Source organism: Idiotropiscis lumnitzeri, chromosome 7 (genome assembly GCF_059441095.1).
Source record: "Idiotropiscis lumnitzeri isolate Australia: NSW breed Sydney's pygmy pipehorse chromosome 7, RoL_Ilum_1.0, whole genome shotgun sequence".
Lineage (NCBI taxonomy): Eukaryota > Metazoa > Chordata > Actinopteri > Syngnathiformes > Syngnathidae > Idiotropiscis > Idiotropiscis lumnitzeri.
The window spans coordinates 4,704,269-4,722,048 of record NC_142397.1 but is presented as its reverse complement, the minus strand read 5'-3'; the positions used below and the strand labels follow the sequence as shown (position 1 = coordinate 4,722,048).

At 44.5% G+C, this 17,780-nt stretch overlaps 1 protein-coding gene across 4 annotated transcripts in view; it reads left to right on the top strand.

The window, feature by feature from the left end:
- Positions 1-17,281, top strand: part of ncam1b (neural cell adhesion molecule 1b) — a 62,603-nt gene extending 45,322 nt beyond the window's left edge. For 3 of the 4 annotated variants that reach the window (XM_088301520.1, XM_088301519.1, XM_088301518.1), the window contains 11 exons: positions 900-1,050; positions 2,458-2,645; positions 3,380-3,476; positions 3,555-3,725; positions 4,563-4,691; positions 7,285-7,409; positions 8,358-8,538; positions 10,447-10,645; positions 11,611-11,727; positions 12,379-13,293; positions 15,248-17,281. In XM_088301520.1, the coding sequence (XP_088157646.1) occupies positions 900-1,050; positions 2,458-2,645; positions 3,380-3,476; positions 3,555-3,725; positions 4,563-4,691; positions 7,285-7,409; positions 8,358-8,538; positions 10,447-10,645; positions 11,611-11,727; positions 12,379-13,293; positions 15,248-15,365 (2,391 nt within the window). In that variant the 3' untranslated portion in view covers positions 15,366-17,281. Of the gene's footprint in view, positions 1-899; positions 1,051-2,457; positions 2,646-3,379; positions 3,477-3,554; positions 3,726-4,562; positions 4,692-5,402; positions 5,436-6,242; positions 6,246-7,284; positions 7,410-8,357; positions 8,539-10,446; positions 10,646-11,610; positions 11,728-12,378; positions 13,294-15,247 lie in introns of all 4 variants that reach the window. The other variant, XM_088301521.1, reaches the window with a different exon arrangement.
- Positions 17,282-17,780: the final 499 nt, after the last annotated feature.

Genomic DNA, 17,780 nt, shown 5'->3' with positions numbered 1-17,780 from the left:
TTCAAAGAAAAAAAAGCTGCTTGAGGGGTTTTGCTGCTGTGCCACCATGGAAAATGAACAACCCACCCCCAAAATAAATACATAAACATTACATCTCATATCCATTAATTAAATTCAACATTACGGATTGACGGCTTGAGCTTTACCAAGCGTGGCGATCAGAGGAATGGCATCACCTCAAAGACAATTCATATCATCTGTCATTTGCAGCTCCATAAAATGGAACGCATGCGGGCAAAGTCATAAAAGACAATTATCAGGACTGGCGGGAGGCAATTATTTGCCATCTTGACTGCAGAGAAACTTGCCGTTATCGTGAAGCTGGTTGGTATCGGTACTACAAATAGTCTTATCTTGTCAGGGGTGTTTGGAAGTGGCAGTCGTTGACCCTGAAGGTGGGGATGAAAGCAGGTAGCATCACTTGAGTGGGGGGGAGTCATTTACATGACTCATTAGCCAGCTGCCAGTTGTCATTTCCCTGGCTCGGGATGCAACGCGCTCTTTCCCTTGCTGCATTTGACACACATTTTGGAAAGAATTGGGAGCTAAATCAGCACAAAGGTGATCATGACAATCTGCCCCCCCCGCAAAATAAACAAACCAAATGACCCTCAATGAAAGCGGTGTAAAAGCTGTCTTAAGGTGAAGCTGCGCTGTCACAAGATGCTAAGCACTGCGAGTGGAAAGCTCTACATGGTTCCTCCTGTCATGAATTATTGATCAGCTCCCTGCTACTGTCAACTGTGCTCTTGTGTTTCCACATCTGTTGCCTTTTTTCCCCTGTAATCAAATGTCTTCAGCTCCTCAGCGTATTTCTCCTTGACATTACGGGCTATATAAATAACACATGTGATGGATGTGCCGTCTCTTTAACCGGGCTCTTGTTTGCTTCTGTTCAGAGTGAGGATGGGAGCGTGGTGGTGCGAAGTGATGCTCGCGTTTCCTCGCTCACCTTAAAGTACGTCAAGTACATCGACGCCGGGCAGTACCTGTGTTCGGCGCGCAGTGCCATTGGGGAAGACGAACAGGGGGCATATCTGGAAGTCCGCTGTAAGTATTCTTTGGACAGTGACCCCCATTTCATTTGCCATAAATAGCAAAAACGATTGCGTAATCAACGCCGTCAGAGGGCGGCAAAACACTTCTTTTGTCTAAATTAAGCCCCTGACCTCACGTCAACGTAAAGCCTTGGCACCATGTTATGTGGTGCTGAAGCGCCAAATTACTCGCAGCATCGTTGAGATGTTACATTTGCGACAGCTTTGATTTGACCCAAAGTTTTTGGGGAGGCGGCATCAGAAGCGTTAATCACGTTTTATGTCAGCACATGACACAAATTTGCACAATCAGCAGCGTGCTGTCGAATGCGGCGGTAACCTGGCGGAGGCGCTTGAGATATGCAGCCTGTCGCCCAGAGCTCTTCATCTGACAACTTGCTGTGTGGCGGCTCCTCGCCTCCATTACTGCCTGAGATTTTTCAACCCGATCCTTTTGCAAACGGGGTGAAAAAAAAATGACGATGTGTTCGCTTAACGACAAGAGTGTAAGGCCCTTCTGCCTTTCAAAGATGACAAACATTTTCCTGCCTTTCATCCATTTTACTATTCGATGTAACAAGTCTAACCGGCAATGGTACACCTGACTAGCATCTGTATTACAAAGCAGAAGAATCCTGTATTTATCAGTTTGTGCCTTTCACACAGATCTCAACAAAGCAAGAAATTACTGTGCGCAGTTTCACACTGCAACAAGGTGTCTCTAAGTAGTTACACAAAGAGTAGTAAAAGTGAAGTTGCAGATGAGCCTGGGAGCTCCGTGCACTTTTTGTTAGACTTATAAAATCAAGCTTTCTATTTTCTAAGATCTATAAAAGCTTTAACATGTTGTAAATCACTAAAATTGCTTAATAAAAACATGCTCAAGGGTAGTTAAACTAAGTCAAGTTTTGGAGTATTTATATATTTTTTATTTTGACCCCCCCCCCCCCTTTTCAACTAATGAATATCGGCTTGAAATATCGGTGAAAATGCTTCAAAACCCTGGGAAGAAAAAAGGCACCGCATTTCTACATGAACTGCTTTGATGCATCACTCTGATGCAAAAGCATGCTTTGAACACAGGTATCAGCCTCATGATTAGAGGACCTGGGTTGACAATTTATGCATTTTGCATCAAAGACGGATTCAGTTCAAGGCTGTCTTACAAACACACGGAGTGTAATGTGATTAGCCCATTCAATCAAACCAAGCCATTTGGAAACTCAGTCACTGGAAATGTTTGCATTAACCCAAATCATTTTCATCTGGTGTTTTTGTCATTATTTCGCCATTCCAAGTGTATAATACACTTTGGCGTCTAAATTTCTAACTTATAAAAGCACATGCATGCATTTTTCATTTCAAGCATCGTTACACCTTTGAGATTACGAGTGTAACAATCGGACATATTTCTCCCAAGACGCCCCTAAGATCCTCGGCGAAGTGGCGGTGTACACCTGGGAAGGCAACGCCGTCAACATCAGCTGTGAGGTGCAGGCTCACCCCAGCCAGATCACCATCGCCTGGCTGCGGGACGGACTGACGCTGCCCAACGCCAACACGAGCGACATTAAGATTTTCAGATCGCCTTCGGCTAGCTTCCTCCAAGTAAGATTGGCGCGCTCTTCAATGGCGCCTCTTTGCGTCATCAAGATTGCATGAGTTTTCCTTCAGCTCTGGACTGTGAATAATTCACCCGATGGAAACCCACAGCGACGAAATAAGAAAAATAGAATGAAATAAAACCTTGCTCATCACAGGAGATACCTTCCAGACACACCCGTGATATAAAAATAATTCCCTCATCCTTTCGTTTGCATCAGTTACTATCTGGCGCAGTTCCAAGTTGCCCACAACCCAAAAACGCATCTCACCACGAAAAGCCCGAGGCAACCCGGTGGAGGCTTTAAGCAGATATATGTTCATAGCTCCAACATGTAGGAGTGTGGAAGCTTAAAAAAAATTACTTCGATGAAGTTGCATCCATTTTTATCAGGGCCTGGTTTCACATATTCAGCAGCGCTTAATTTTTCACAATTCTGAAGTCTTCATTTATATACTTGCTGATTTAATTAATCGCAAAAATTTGGCAGGGTCGTTAACACTCTCGGAAGACATTTCTTTTCAGTTTACAGGGACTTAGTTAAAACACTTTAACTACGTCGAGATTCTAGGCATAAATTTGATTGAAAACACTAATGTGTCGTGGTGACTGTGTCCGAGCCTTTAAGAGGCGGGTTGGCATGTGATGGGAAAATGTGAACGTGAGTGTCTTGGTCTGAGCTGTAGCCGACTGCAACATTATTATATATGGGATGGACGATTGCAATTTGTCTCTGCAGGTGACGCCGGCATCCGAGAATGACTTTGGGAGTTACAACTGCACTGCTTCCAATGAGATGGGCTCAGAAGCCAAAGAGTTTGTCCTCATTCAAGCCGGTCAGTCTCAGAAAAACTACATTTCAATTGAGTGTGTTCTGGCTTTCACATCACTTCATGTCCTCCATTTTGCCACAGAGGTGCCCTCATCTCCATTCATCAATGAGGTGTCACCTTTCTCCACCACGGCGCTGGTTCAGTTCGAGGAGCCCGAGTCCACCGGAGGCGTCCCCGTGCTCAAGTATAAAGCAGCGTGGAGGATGCAAGGCAGAGGCAGCTGGTTGGAGAGAATCTACGAGCTCAAAGATGGTATGATGAAGTGGATTTTTCTTCCCCCTCCATCTGGGCACATACAGAAGTAGCAGGTGTTGTTGCTGCTGTTGTCATTTGGTTTTGCTGTTTGTCCTCATTCATCTCGCTGTCCGTCTGTGCCCTCGTCCATACCCGGTCGGATGGCGTTCCAAATACATTCCACCACAAAAGCGTTCTAGTGACGGTAAGGGGTCTTTACAACAGACCCGAAGAAACGCAATCTCTTCCACAAATTAGCCACATGGTCCGTCATTTGGTACCCCGTGCACGCTGTTCCCTATTATATGGATAAAACTACAATACAGTAGAGTAAATGAAAGGATTTTCGGACTTCAAACGCAAGTGTACGGAAATCTGGAGTTTTCAGATCACAGCAATGCGTTAATGCACGTCGTCAGTGAGAGAAGAATTCCAACACGGATCCATCTGCTCGTCCATGCCAAAACCGTGAGCATATTGAAAATTTTGTACGGAATTTGAATTGTACGTCGAATACAAAGAAGTATTCGTAACGAGTGGTTCCACTGTATAAGAATAAAAGAAGAGAATGTAGACCGCAAAATGAATTGCGTCTTGATTGGAGGGACACCATTTGCTTTGAATGTCATAAGTTAACTTAATCACATTAAAATGTTAATGCAGGTTTTATGATAACATTCACATGCCTCTTAGCATCCCAAAATGGATTGTGTTCAAACGTTGAACTTCCACCGTTCTTGTTTGCCAATATCAGCGTCAGCATCAACCGTGATCTTAAGCGTTGCGCGTTAGGCGTTTCTACTCTCGGAACAAAATGCACTCTCGACCCTGCTGAACATAAACTCTGACTGCTAGGCTCCATCGGCGAGGTGACCATCACACACTTGAGGCCGGACACCAACTACGAAGTCAAGATGGCTGCCATCAACGGGAAGGGGGAAGGCGAAAGTTGCCCTGTGGAGATCTTCAAGACGGAGTCAGTCCGTAAGTTCCTCACACGACAAACACAAACTTGACTCATGGTCAGAAGTTAGAAACACAGTTGGTACTGTCTCATATCTGGACTAAGACTTGGACAAACACCAAAACGCAGCTGTCAAACAATTGTTAGTAATGGCAATGTTGCCAAGTCAATTACAGAAACGTGAAAGAGGCAAAAGCCAAATCAATCAATCCTTATTTGTGAATGGAAATGCCTGCTTTGAAAAAGCACACCACCATCACAATACATCACAGCGAAAGGTCATCATGGTTATTGTTGCTCGGATAAACTCTCAGCTCCCGCCGGCTCCTTTTCGTCACTACTTTGTAGACACAACTACACTCCATTTTGAATTAACGTTTACATTTCATTAGGCTCACACAATGAATGTGACCTGAGCCAGATCAATTACAACACACACGAGCATCGAACAAATGCGATTATTTAGCTATCAGCCCCCCCTGGTGGCAGGAGAAGACGTTAAACTAAACAGTTAATCACTCATTGAAATTTAATCAACAGGATTATGGATTGTTTGGTTTTAGGCAGTCACACAGTTCAAGTGCTTACTAAAACCAAATTGGCAAGGTTTTTTTCACATCTCCAATTGGGCTGAATATTATTTGAGTAACATTACATTATATTCCAATGATTTTCATGATATCGTTTGTGCAGATGATTAATTACCATTGTGTGTTTTTCTTTTTCTTAAGATGACATTTTTGGTTTAGTCTCAGGAGACACAGGTTTGTTCTATAGTCAGGATGTTTAGAGTAGTTTGTGCAGCTTTGTTTGAATCAAATGTACACATTAGCCAAGTGTGTTGTTTTTTGGTAGACATGGTTTTAGAGCCCCCTTTTACAAGGCCTGCAAGAATGGCATTTGTCCACTTTTTCTCCCCCCCCGTGTCACTGTTCTGTACAAATGCCACCGACCGATGAAAGAAAGCTGACATTATCCAATTACCTGTTCGTGGATGCTGTATTGCAGTGTCAAAAAGTACAGTTGCAACAGAATCGCCGCTTTTGGTGGTTTCTGTGTAAAAAGCCAACGTGGATTTAGTTGCGGCTATTTTACGGGATCTCTTTGTAAAAGGAGGGTGCGTTGACCTAGAATGACTTGTTTCACCAACATCCCAACAGTTATCCCAATAGGAATAATAATCACCATCCAATTAGCAGCGCGTGAATTAGTAAATGTCAGAGTGATGTATTAAAGCAAATGTTCCATTTCAAAAAGGCAAACATCTCTCCTCTGGGTTCAGCTTTGTGCCGTCGACTGTTTATGTTCCCCTCAGCTCATGACTCATCAATTGCTCTGAAGCGCGCTAGTTTAAGACGTCTGCTGCCCTTTTCACACACGCGAGAGACACCTCTTACCCTCTGATGCCCCGTTCCAGAATTTTAGCATGCTAGTCATGTGTCCTATGCTCTAGTTTTCACGCATCGTGTCCTTTTCCCCTCCCGTTCAAACACGCATACATGTGCAATTCATGTGACTGTTCTTCTGCTTGCATGGCACCGTGACGACCCCCTTCCCCCTCCGCTCTGCAGAAGGTAAACTTGATGTTGAGACTGATTGCTTTAATCGGCCAATGGCGCTATTAAACACCACATTAATTGCTTCTAAGCGGACACGCAGCAAAGTTGGAGCGAAATGCCATTAAGCAATCGAGTAGGCGTCCATCTTGGCAGGAATAATGAGAGCCAGAGCCGGTTATCTTGGCGATGTTTATCAGCATCGCTTGAATTGTTATTGAGAGGCAGTTACCTGAGTGGGATGCACGGCTATTAATCTCATCTGAAGACAAAAACAACTTCAACATTGTACGACTGGTGATTTCAAAACTATTTTTCCAATACAAGTTCCAGACAGATGCCATATTAAAACCAAATTTTACTGCACTGGCAATGTAAAAATAATCCAATCATTGATAGTACAGGTGTCAAACCCTGAAATATAACTCAATCAGCAGCTTTTAGTATTCATGCCGAGAGTGCTGACTAACAAACTCATTGCTTCTCCGTATTGTTGCCTCGCCGTCACATGCAGCTTGGACCGAGTCACAAAATAAAGTTGAACCTTGTTCTGTTTGGCGTCTTTTAACACAGATGTTTTTCTTTTAAAACTGCTGCATTTAACCTTCGTTATCGACATCTTGACACGAGCTGAGGCTGAGTAGCATAAATATCTCATCCAGTGCTAATTTGTTGTGCTGTAAACATTGCAGTCAATGGGGGGGAAAAAGCTCAAGAGGCTTAGACTGTGTGTGTGTGGGGGGGGGGGGGGGGGTTAGTCATTCAGTCATCTGGATTCTGTTTGAGTGTCACTCAGACTGAATCAGATGAGCACACACCCGTGTGTCATTTAGTAATGAGTGTGACTCCACCATCTGGAGGCAAAGCTACTAAAGAAGTGCCAAGGACCTGAAAAGGACCATGACAACAAAGAGAGCAGACGCTTTGTAAAACTTTCCACCATCTCAACTTCTAAAGATGAAACGCTTTCCCTCTCTCAATAACCCGCCTCGCTGGCTGGAATTTTTTTTTTTTTCAGGGAAATGTTCATAACTTTGCTGTTGCTCCCTGCCTGTAGGAAATCCAAGTCCTCCCAAGTTGGACGTGGCGCTCCAGCCAATAGGCAACTCCTTGAAAGTCAGCTGGATCAAGCAGGATGACGGCGGAATGCCCATCATCCATTACCTTGTCCGCTTCAAACCAGTGAGTATGGGGCCAAGCTTGGACTTAAGCCCTATTCACGTATCAGACAACTGAGGACAGCGTGCAGCTATAACAGCATTCGGAGAAGACCAACAAGATGTTCCGAGTGTTGCTTGAAACTTGGTCTGCCAAGTCGTTTTCTGTGAAACTTGTTGCTTTTCCCGATGGCTGTATGCCTCATCTGTGACACACATGCGCAAAAGTAGTAATCCAGGTCATAATGCATTGTGACAGCCCTTCTTCAAATCATAATGCACGTTTGAAAGCCTGATTTGAGAATGCTTGAAAACCTAAACAGTGTTTAAATCGTAATCGTCAAACCTAAAATTGCCATCAAACTTGTGCTCGGCAATAATTTCATATCAATATGGATGACGACGGCAACGATGACACATGATAAATATCAACAGAAAATATGTTTGCTAAAATATTAAATAGAAAAATAAATCAGGAAGCATATCCCAAACTCCAGCATTCTGCTCACTTTAGGCAGAGGCTGCAGTGTGGCGTTAGATTTGTTCGCCAATTACAAGCATCTAAGAGGGGCTTTTGAGCGCAAAAAAACTGTTTTTAGTCACCAAAGGCTCATCTGGCAAGTCCGGCAACGAACAAAAAGCAACTGAACCAACGAAGAAGTGTGTGCATGCACGCCGAACAAAAGTGTGGTTTAACTTTGTTCAAATAAATGACCAGTCGCCTCAGTGCAACTCTTGCAATAAGATTATATTGTGCTTTCTAAAACGAACCCGTTCAAACACCGATACGTGGTGGAGCAGCAAAGGAGTAACCTGTCTTTTGACGCACTACCTCCTTGTGTTTTCGCCATCTCTGATCCGCAGGTACAACAAGAACATGACCAATGGCATTAATGAGCCCGCTAACAAGTTGAAATAGTCCCCAAACGTGGCTTCAACCACAATTCACAAGCTCAAATGTATGTGCCTTTAGATTCAATCGCCACAGTGGAAACCTGAAATCCGCATGCCCAGCGACAGCGACTACGTGATCCTGAGCGGACTGGAGTGGGACACGGAGTACGACATCTCCGTGGTGGCCGAAAATCAGAAGGGCAAGTCGCAGCGGGCGAGCATGTCCATCAGGACGTCCGTCCAGCCGGCCGTCATGCCAGGTAGGCTTTTCTTAACGGCTTGTCTGCCAGCTCGCACGCCCGCCCGCTTGCTCGCGCTCTAACACCGCAACTAAACAAGCACACCAAGGAGCACCACTCAAAGCTCACCTTCTATATTTGCCCTGAAAGGTGAAAATGACGACTCAATACATCTACGGGGCCGGAAAAAATTGATTTCCTCGTACGGCGGTGAGGAAAAACTGCTTTTCCGATAGAATTTTTCTGACTGGAAGGTTTGACAGGCTTTTCTAAATGAGCTTGAGTTTGCTCCGGCACAACTGGGCCAGGCGGCTTGAAACTCCTCCCCCTGAATAATTGCCATCTTGCTCAGTCTTAACAGCGGAAGGAGGGCGAGTAGTTTGTGCTATATAACAGCTGACTAACCAGGTGGTCCTATCTGAAGCTTGTCCATGCCCCCCCCCCCAAACGCCATCGTGTTCATTCATCAGACGCCATCTTCCCGCTTTATGCTTTTCACTTCAATATGTTGCCGTTTCCCCCCCTTTTTCTTTGATGTTTTCACCTTTTGTTTTTTCAGCCGACATATTTTCACTTTCTCTCTTCCTCTCCCCCCTTCCCACCCCGTTCTCTTCCCCCCCTCATCCTTCTTTTTTTCCTCCCCTCCCTCCAACGTTGCTGATCTCCGGCCCGCTTCCGGACATTGTCATGCCAGCCACTCAGGGTTCTCCGTCCGTGACGTGCTGTGTGGTCTCACTCATCCTATCTGTCATCACTACATTGCTGCTCTCGTAGTTTCGATGGCGGCTTCCCGTAAAGCGCGAAAGACCAGCCCGGCTGTCCCCGTGCACACTTTTCAAAAACTGTGAGAGTGGTGTGAGTGTGAGTGTTTGTGTGTGTGTGTGTGGGGGTCTTCGCGACATAACCGAACCAAAGGCAGTGGAATACCCCCCCCCCCATATTGACAGTATGGCGCAATAGACGACGTAGACAGTTGGCAGGCAGCAACTAACCAGAGCAGGGTCCACTTGAACAACTCCAGTGTTTTCCCTTGAATGACTGCTCAACCGCGTTGCTCACTGAAGTGTGTATATTATGTAAAGAGCGACTTAACCTTCACGCCAACAAAAACAGCTAACAGGAAAGAGCCTAATTATATTTGACTAGTGTACATGCTGTATTATGAGTTGTGCTTTAATGTGACATTTCTCCTGCATGTCAAAATGTTTCAAAACGACCCAACCGTGTTTTCTACAATGTTAACTGAAGGGTGCTTTTTTTTTTTTCTCACACAGAGCTGCACGCATGTCTTAAGAGTGTCATTTATGTATAAGCACAGTATGTTAAGCGAGTCACAACCTTTATTCGGCCTAGGCTTTTTTTTTTTTTTTTTTTACGCATAAGAAAGTTTTCACGTCACAGCACTGAATATAAATGACAGCAACAGTCTATATTCTGAAATACGTTGATGAGCTCAACTTAACTGACTCGTGTGTGCATGCCATCATGTTGCTGTGTGAAAGGCAACAGGTGGTACACAGGTTAATTAGGTAGCTTTTGCCATGAAGTGGAAAAGTTGTTTTTTAGTGCTGTGCCTGTCATGGTACATTGATGGCAAAGATAGACGATGCTTTCTGAGTCGTAAATATTTTGTGGGACCAATTATGTGGAATTCTATATTTTCCATTGGCAATCACTATTTAACATTAACGTGACTGTATACAGAATGACTGAGATACATATTTTAAAAGATCATATCTAACTCCAAATAAATACATATGTTGAATACATGTGATTGAGGGCTGTTTTGCATCCCACATACATAAAACACTGCATCAAGAACAGGTGAGTCGTTTCTTCCTCTAAACAATTTGCAGGTGTATTGAGCTATTTATGGACTAACCCGTTGCACACTCGCCACTCTGTTGTCGTTACCGTTGTCTGTGGCAGATTTGGACGAAGACGCGGCGTTCCCCATGGGCATCATGCTGTGGGCGGGCATCCTGGTGGTGGCGTTTGTCCTGCTGCTCCTTGCCGTGGACGTCACGTGCTACTTTGTCAACAAGTGCGGCCTCATCATGTGCCTGTGCGGCAAGTCGACCTCCGGAACCAAAGGGAAAGACCTGGAGGAAGGCAAAGCCGCATTCATGTAGGTAGCCACACAAATACAAGTTCTTGTCGCATATGTCCAAAGTGTGTCATTGATGATTCACTTCACTCAGGGGTTTTGTTTTTGTCACATGCAGTTGGTTTTGACAGATTTAATTCAAACCTGGCAATTAATCCAGCCGTGTTTTTTTATGCTTGTGACTCAAGCTATTACTGGATTGTACAATTTTTTTAATACTTATGTCGTCAAGGTGTTCATGTGCTGCCCCCAAGTGGCCAAAAGTCTTTTAACATATTCTAGAAAAGTCTGCACACAATTTATTTCAAAAGAAATCTCATAGCAGAGCACACCACCAAACAGAAATGTAACAAAAAGTATCGTTGCTGTAAAATTGATTATCTGAATCTCAATTTACTCACAAACTGACTGTGTGAAATTTAACACAAAGCTGAGGTAACCACAGGAAGTCATGACTCATCCGGTTGCACGGATGACAACAGGTGGACCTTCTGCCATCTAATAGAAGAACATTTAACTGCTTGTCATTTTATGTTAGTCAACAAATATATATTCATAATTAATAAATAACAATTTTCACACAAATTATGTGACATTTAATAATTTCTCAAAAGTGTAACAGGCTTTGAGTTGCCCCTCATATAAGTTTGGTGTAAATTTGTTTGGTTGTCAATCCACAAACCTAACATACAAATAAGTCAAAGCGACATTTTTGCTGCTTGTTTAAACGACATCAGTTTTTGTGGAGAGGGAAAACTTAAGAACGTTTATTATTTCCATCTAAATACTGAAATACACACCCATGGAAATGATGCAGGTGCTTCCAGCACATTCAAATGGTCAAGGGCTGAACATGCAGTCTGGATGCAAATACGTGTTTTTGCATCTCTGTGACCAAGAAGCACAATGATTTGTTAGCCATGACCATGAAAGCACTTTTGCTAATTATTTTATTCACGAGGATGACGTCCTGTATTTGTCCACAGGAAAGACGAGTCCAAAGAGCCCATCGTGGAGGTCCGAACGGAGGATGAGTGCACAGCCAATCACAACGCAGCAGGGCCAACAGAACCCAATGAAACCACGCCCCTCACTGAGCCAGAGTGAGTAGAACTGACTGCCGCACAGACTCCTTTTTTTTTTTTTTTTTCTTAATTTGCTGCTCTTAAACCTTCTTATCAGCTGTTATAACTTTGCACTCCACTTCCAAGAATTCACTCCCCGCCCTCCACCAGGACAAAATTTGACCCGCTTTCACGCACTTCTTTCAGACAAGTTCTGGTCATTCTTGAGTGGAGTCCACTGAGAGTGTGTCGCTTTTCAGGAGTGTTTGTTGACTGTGTGATCATACAAATGTTGAAGCAATACCAGTAGAAGACATGGAAAGAAAGGCCTTTGTCCTCTCCAGTAAAACTGACATGACATTGTCACTGGTACTGTTTAAGCCGTCGAAGTGGTTCTACGTGGTAGTTCTCTGCTGGATTTCCAGTCTTCCCAGTCAGTACTCGTCCATGTTGGCGTGTGTATGGGATGCCTCCCTGCCCTATAATGTCCACTCACAGCATGACTTTCTTTGTTTCTCCTTAATAGTCGGCCTTTTTGGTTGTTGTTGTCGACCGTCCTTGATTTCAGTTGCTGTGTGGTGTTTGTGAGGCCGACTAATCCTCTTGCATGCTGCTCGGGGCCACCCTTCCTGTGTCACAGTCACCCTGGTGTCTAGTTTGTGTGTCTCTGTTCTCTCCTTGCTCTCTCAGGCTGGCGGCTTTCACTGCTGCCCTGGCACTGGACACGCTCTCTTCTGACACGGCTACAGCCACGGCCACCATTGACCCCGCTCAAGACAGCCCCTCGAGCGAGACCACCACGCTCACATGTAGCCTGTCCACCCCGGCCAACGACCCCTCGCCCACGGGCATCCCGGCGCCGGCGCCCAGCCCGGAGATGAGCGCGGCGCCGCCAACTCCCCCCGTGTGCAGGGCGGCCGTCGAAGCCAAGATGGCGCCGTTAGTCGAGCGGAGGGGAGTCGAGTGGGTGACGGACGAAGAGGAGAAGACGAAGAGCGACGGTCCACCGGGCACCCACGAACGGATTCAGAAACCCGGCACGCCCATCCCACCCAAACGGAGGCACTCTCCGAAACTTGCCGCCCTAAAGGCTAAAGCGAGCCCGCCTGTCTCTCCGTTGGCCACGGAACCTCCTCTTACTCCAGACACCAAGAAACCAGCTCCAAGTCCACCACTCAATCCCAAAGACCCCGATTCAAACTACGCCTCTGACAAGCTCGCCCAGCCGTCCTACCCTCGTAACCCCCACCCTAACCCCCCATCTTCAGCCATCCAAGGTGGTCCCAAGGCACCGGATGCTGAAGAATCATCCCCTCTGGTCCAAGACTTCCCCACCCCTGTGTCCCCCCCGCCTGCTAGCGACCTCCTTGCATCACCGCCGCACATGTACGACTTACTCGGCCATGAAATGGGCCTCAATAACGCCACATTCGACTTAGAGCTGAGTAACGGCACGGAGAGACCCTCTGCCATCCCCGACGATCTCATTAGCTTAGAGAGCCCGCCCTCTGTCCCTTCTCTGCCCAACGGAGACGGAGCAGACCTGACCCCCTCAGTGGACTCATCAGAGATTCTGGCCAAGACCGCTCCTCCAGTCAACGATGAGTACGGCTCCCTCTAGAGGTTTATCTGTGTGTATGTGTGTGTGTGGTTGTGGGTGGGTATGTGTGTGTGAGAGCGAGTAACTTCATTCGTTCCTTCATTCACCACCACATGTTGCCATTCACCACAAACGAGTCGAGTAACAAGGCTGGTATGAAGTGAACCCTCTGTTGCTGATGGTGACTGAGGAGTGAGGTCCTGAACTTAACGTATTGCTAGAGTCGGGCGCAATCCTCGCATCTCCAAAACAGTCACTTTTCAGGAAACCAAAAATACCGTCAGTGTGTTGAGCCGTTAACATTTCATTGTCAAAGACCATTTTCAACACTTAAGGCAGGTCAATAATCTGTAACAATCGCGGACCCAAGTGGGGACTGACCAATTGTGTAGAATAGTGAAAACTTGACCAAATTGACCAAATTTGGACCTAGGAGGTTTCGGCCCGACGCTAGCAATGTGTGAGTTCTGATGCGCACTCAGGAAGCCTCTTTCAGACGTCACAATTGCACAATTGCAATGACTTTTTCCGGTGACGGTCATGCGACAAGAGTGAGAAAAATTATGGCCACTGCTAGTTCTGTTCAACTATATGAGGAAAATGGACGCAAAAAAAACATAACTAGTGGGACGACAAAGCCAGAAATAGCGGATCTTCCAAGCTCATTGATGCCATCAGTAGGGGAGCATTTTGACTCGTCGTTAACAAGAAAGACGGAAAATGTGTCGTCGACAAGACTCAGACAATTTGCCGTCTGGCAGCAGAATTGTGCCCAATAAGACATGCAGGCATGGATTGCAAAATTAGAACAGAATGCGTTTATCCAGTCTGGTCAAGTTAGGATTATCTTTTTTAAATGATGTTTTAAAAGTTAAGTCAACCCTATTTGGGTCCACAACTGATCTGCTTGGCACGGCCTTGTGACGAACATGGAGATTTGATTGGCTAAGCAAGAGAAGTCATGGTCGTTCTTAAATGTGGCATCAAAATGTGTGAAAACCCTTTCTTTGACACTGCTTTTCTTCTGCCACTTTGTCACATCACAAGAACGACACTTCGCTGTTCTTTTCAGACCGAGATTGTTGAAATGAGGCACATTTGCATGTCCGGGAGTCTTTATATTGAAGTTTTGTAGAAGGGAACATTCAATATACGACAGAGGTGCACCAAGTTCCTGCATGGAACAGATTAGGTTAGGGAAAGAAAGTCGAACACAAACGTATTCTGAATGTCATGGCAAGCGACATGCTTTTGAGAGGCTCACACACAGAGGCGGCATTCCACCTCTGATACGATGTTGGAAGCTGGAAGATGTTGATACGCCATTCCCTTATACAACAAAACGTCACAAAACATATCGATCTGAAATGATAATGATGATGATGCTCTCTTTTCAATTAACTCAAAAATGGACATCCTGTGAAATCTAAGAAAGGCAACAGGATACACGGGTTAATGTCTGCCATCTAGTGGAAGTAGATTATTCTGCTCGCCACGACACATTACTGTCATAAAACAGTTGAACCAAGATATAATATTTGTAGTAAATAACTTTCGCTTGCTTTACTAATTAATTGGACTTCACACCTGAGTACACGTTCCTCGTCTGAAAGGGGCTTTATGGAAAAACAGCATCTGCCTCGACACCCTCAGAGACTATTTGAGAGCAATGCCATATCCTCGCTTCGGTCTACAGGAGAGCTTTGTGGTCGTAACATTTTGTTGATGTACTTTTGGTTGACGGAGGCCCGTGTGAACCCGGAACGTCATGACCTGTCCCTGATTGTTGTAAATGGTGGTGAAGGAATATGTAAGCAGACTATGTGAGCACACTGGGTCTTCTTACATACACGTCGACGACGTCATTTTGAGGTTCAGTGTTCACCGGCGTTGAGTTTTTCTTTTAAGATTTCTAACTTGGACTTTTCCTTTCTGTCACCCACCCACCACCCATTTCAGGATGATTTTTTCGGACGGGAAGGGCAAACTGGAGGAGGATCTGTCCAACGCTCTGAAGGAGACGCCCGCTGAGCACAACAGTGTCATACAGACAAAAGCCACGCAAAGCAAAGCATGAAAAGAAAAACTAATTAGAAAGGAAAAAAATCCATTTTAACCATTATGCAGCTGCAGGAATTTTCATTTCCAGTGCCCTTAAGTATACACATCCAAACACACATTTGCCTAGCACGCACTTTCACCCCAAGGAATTAATCTTGCAGTCACCAGATTTTTATTTTTTTAATTTAATTTAACAGGACTATATCGAGACTCACCCAAGCATTTGATTATCATGAGAACATTCTTGACGGTCTTCACTTTGTCTTGTGTGTGCGACGTTTTTTTGTTTTCTCAAAGCTTTTCATTCATGCGCCGTCTCGTTAGCTTGTTTGTGCATGTTTGGCCTGCAGATGGTTGCTTAAAGCTTTATGGTTTCGCCTCACCAATTTGAGCTCCTCCCCCAGCAACGTCCTCTAAACACACACTCGGATCTCACTGGATCGGGCCCGTTTTGGCGACGCCACGTACAGTCACTGCCTCACCCGCGTTTGTTAAAACGACACACTGATAAGAAGGGGAAAATAATTATGAAAAAAAACATTCAATTCGCCATCAGGAGTGCTGATGTTGCGATCTAAATATGTTCATTTGGGCCGTTTGTTCCCCTCACAAAGCCAAAAAAAACAAACAATTAAAACCATTTTTTGGAGGAGGTTCCACAAGAACGAGTACTTTAAAATTTCCATCCCTGCCTGCAAGCTTGTGCAATGTGCCTGTGCGTGAGTGTGTGTGCGTGTCAGTAGAACGTCCTGTCATCGGTTTCTATGATAATCTGCTTTGTTGTGAGAGATCTAGCGTCTTGTTTTTATATATATGTATAAATATTATACTGTATATTAAAATGTACTATTATTGTTAGAACAAGAAAGGTGTGCTCCATGGACTAATGTGGTCATGATAATAACAACAGGTGTAGTGTTATTAAAGCATCGGGGTCTCACACACACACAGAGCGCTCCGTATACAGCGTCATGTCTCATCAGTGGTTCTCGTGAAGGAAGGCATGAAATTGTAACTACTAACGAACAGGCATGTTGTTTGGGACGTAAATCGCTCATTTTCAGTTCATTAGTGTTGTTATCACCGCTTTGGTTTAATTTCTCCTTCAAGTGTTCTGAAATGTGATTTAACCCCCCCCCAGCCGCACCCCCAAATTCTCCTTGTCTTTTATACAAACTGCTTGTCAGGAAGCAGGGTGGTCACTCACTCCTTTCTATAACAGCAAATGCAACTTCAATGCCAAGTGGAAGGACCGTATTTCCTCAAAATATTGTCAAAAAAATGCCTCCCTCGAAAAAACACCTCCCGTTTTGCATTATGAAAAAGTACCCCAAAAAAATGTCATTATCTTAGTTCACAAACATCATTGTTAAGCATTTGAACTCTGTTGCTCACTGAACTAGCAACTCCTACAAAGGCATGAAACGGACTCTCAGATCAATTGAAAGTATGAAGACTTACTGAGTTTGCTGTGTGGAGATGGTTTCATCAATGACCATGAGAATTCTAACACACTGACATATGAGTTTTTTCCTATCATGAAAAAGAAGAGTAAATTCCAAAAAGTTATTGTTCACACAGAGACTTCAACGATTCAACTGGCAGCCTATGTGAACTCCGTCGCAAGCCAAAATAGCAAGCACCTGCATAGATGGTGTCCCTCACATTTAAGATAATGAATAAACAAACGCCTCCCTCAAATAAATGCCTCCCCATTTGTGAGATTAAATCTATATATATATATATATATATATACAAATTTGAGGAAATACCGTCCATTTAAACAAAACTGCTCAACTGTCCCCATACTCTTTCCAGACCACCTTGCGTCTTCGTTTTGATTTTACTGGGTGGAAAAACCCGGTAAACATCTGTGTACAGTCTTGAGTGCTAACCCATTTTCAAAATAAAAACATTGTTTCTCAATCTTAATTGGTACTGGCCCATTTTGTATGGTATCCTTATGAATCGTAAACCATGCATGTAATGGCACTGGATGGCCACTAGGTGGAAGCACAGGCGCGCGCTGAAAGGCTGCGTGCTCCACGTCATGGATGGACGAATGTTTAGTAAGCGGACCAGTCTGTGCAAACAGGTTGTACTGGCCGGGAAATTCCGTAATATACTTGCTCTGATGGTAAACACTTGTTACATAATGTTTGTTAAAAAAAAAAAAAAGTAAATAGCTCCAGAGTCTGATTCAATAACACTCCTTTGGCCAAGCTTGGATGTTTCCTTCATGAGTCATGAAGCTGGAAAAAAGTGTCGCTAGCTCTGTCGGTTTGAAACCAATCAAAGAGCGCACATTATATTCAATTTCATGACAAACAAATCATATTAGTATTTCATGATTGTTTCGGGTGTGACACCGCCGGACACTCACACTGCGAGCCTGGAATGAAGACGAATTAGCAAGTTCGCAGCCGTAAGC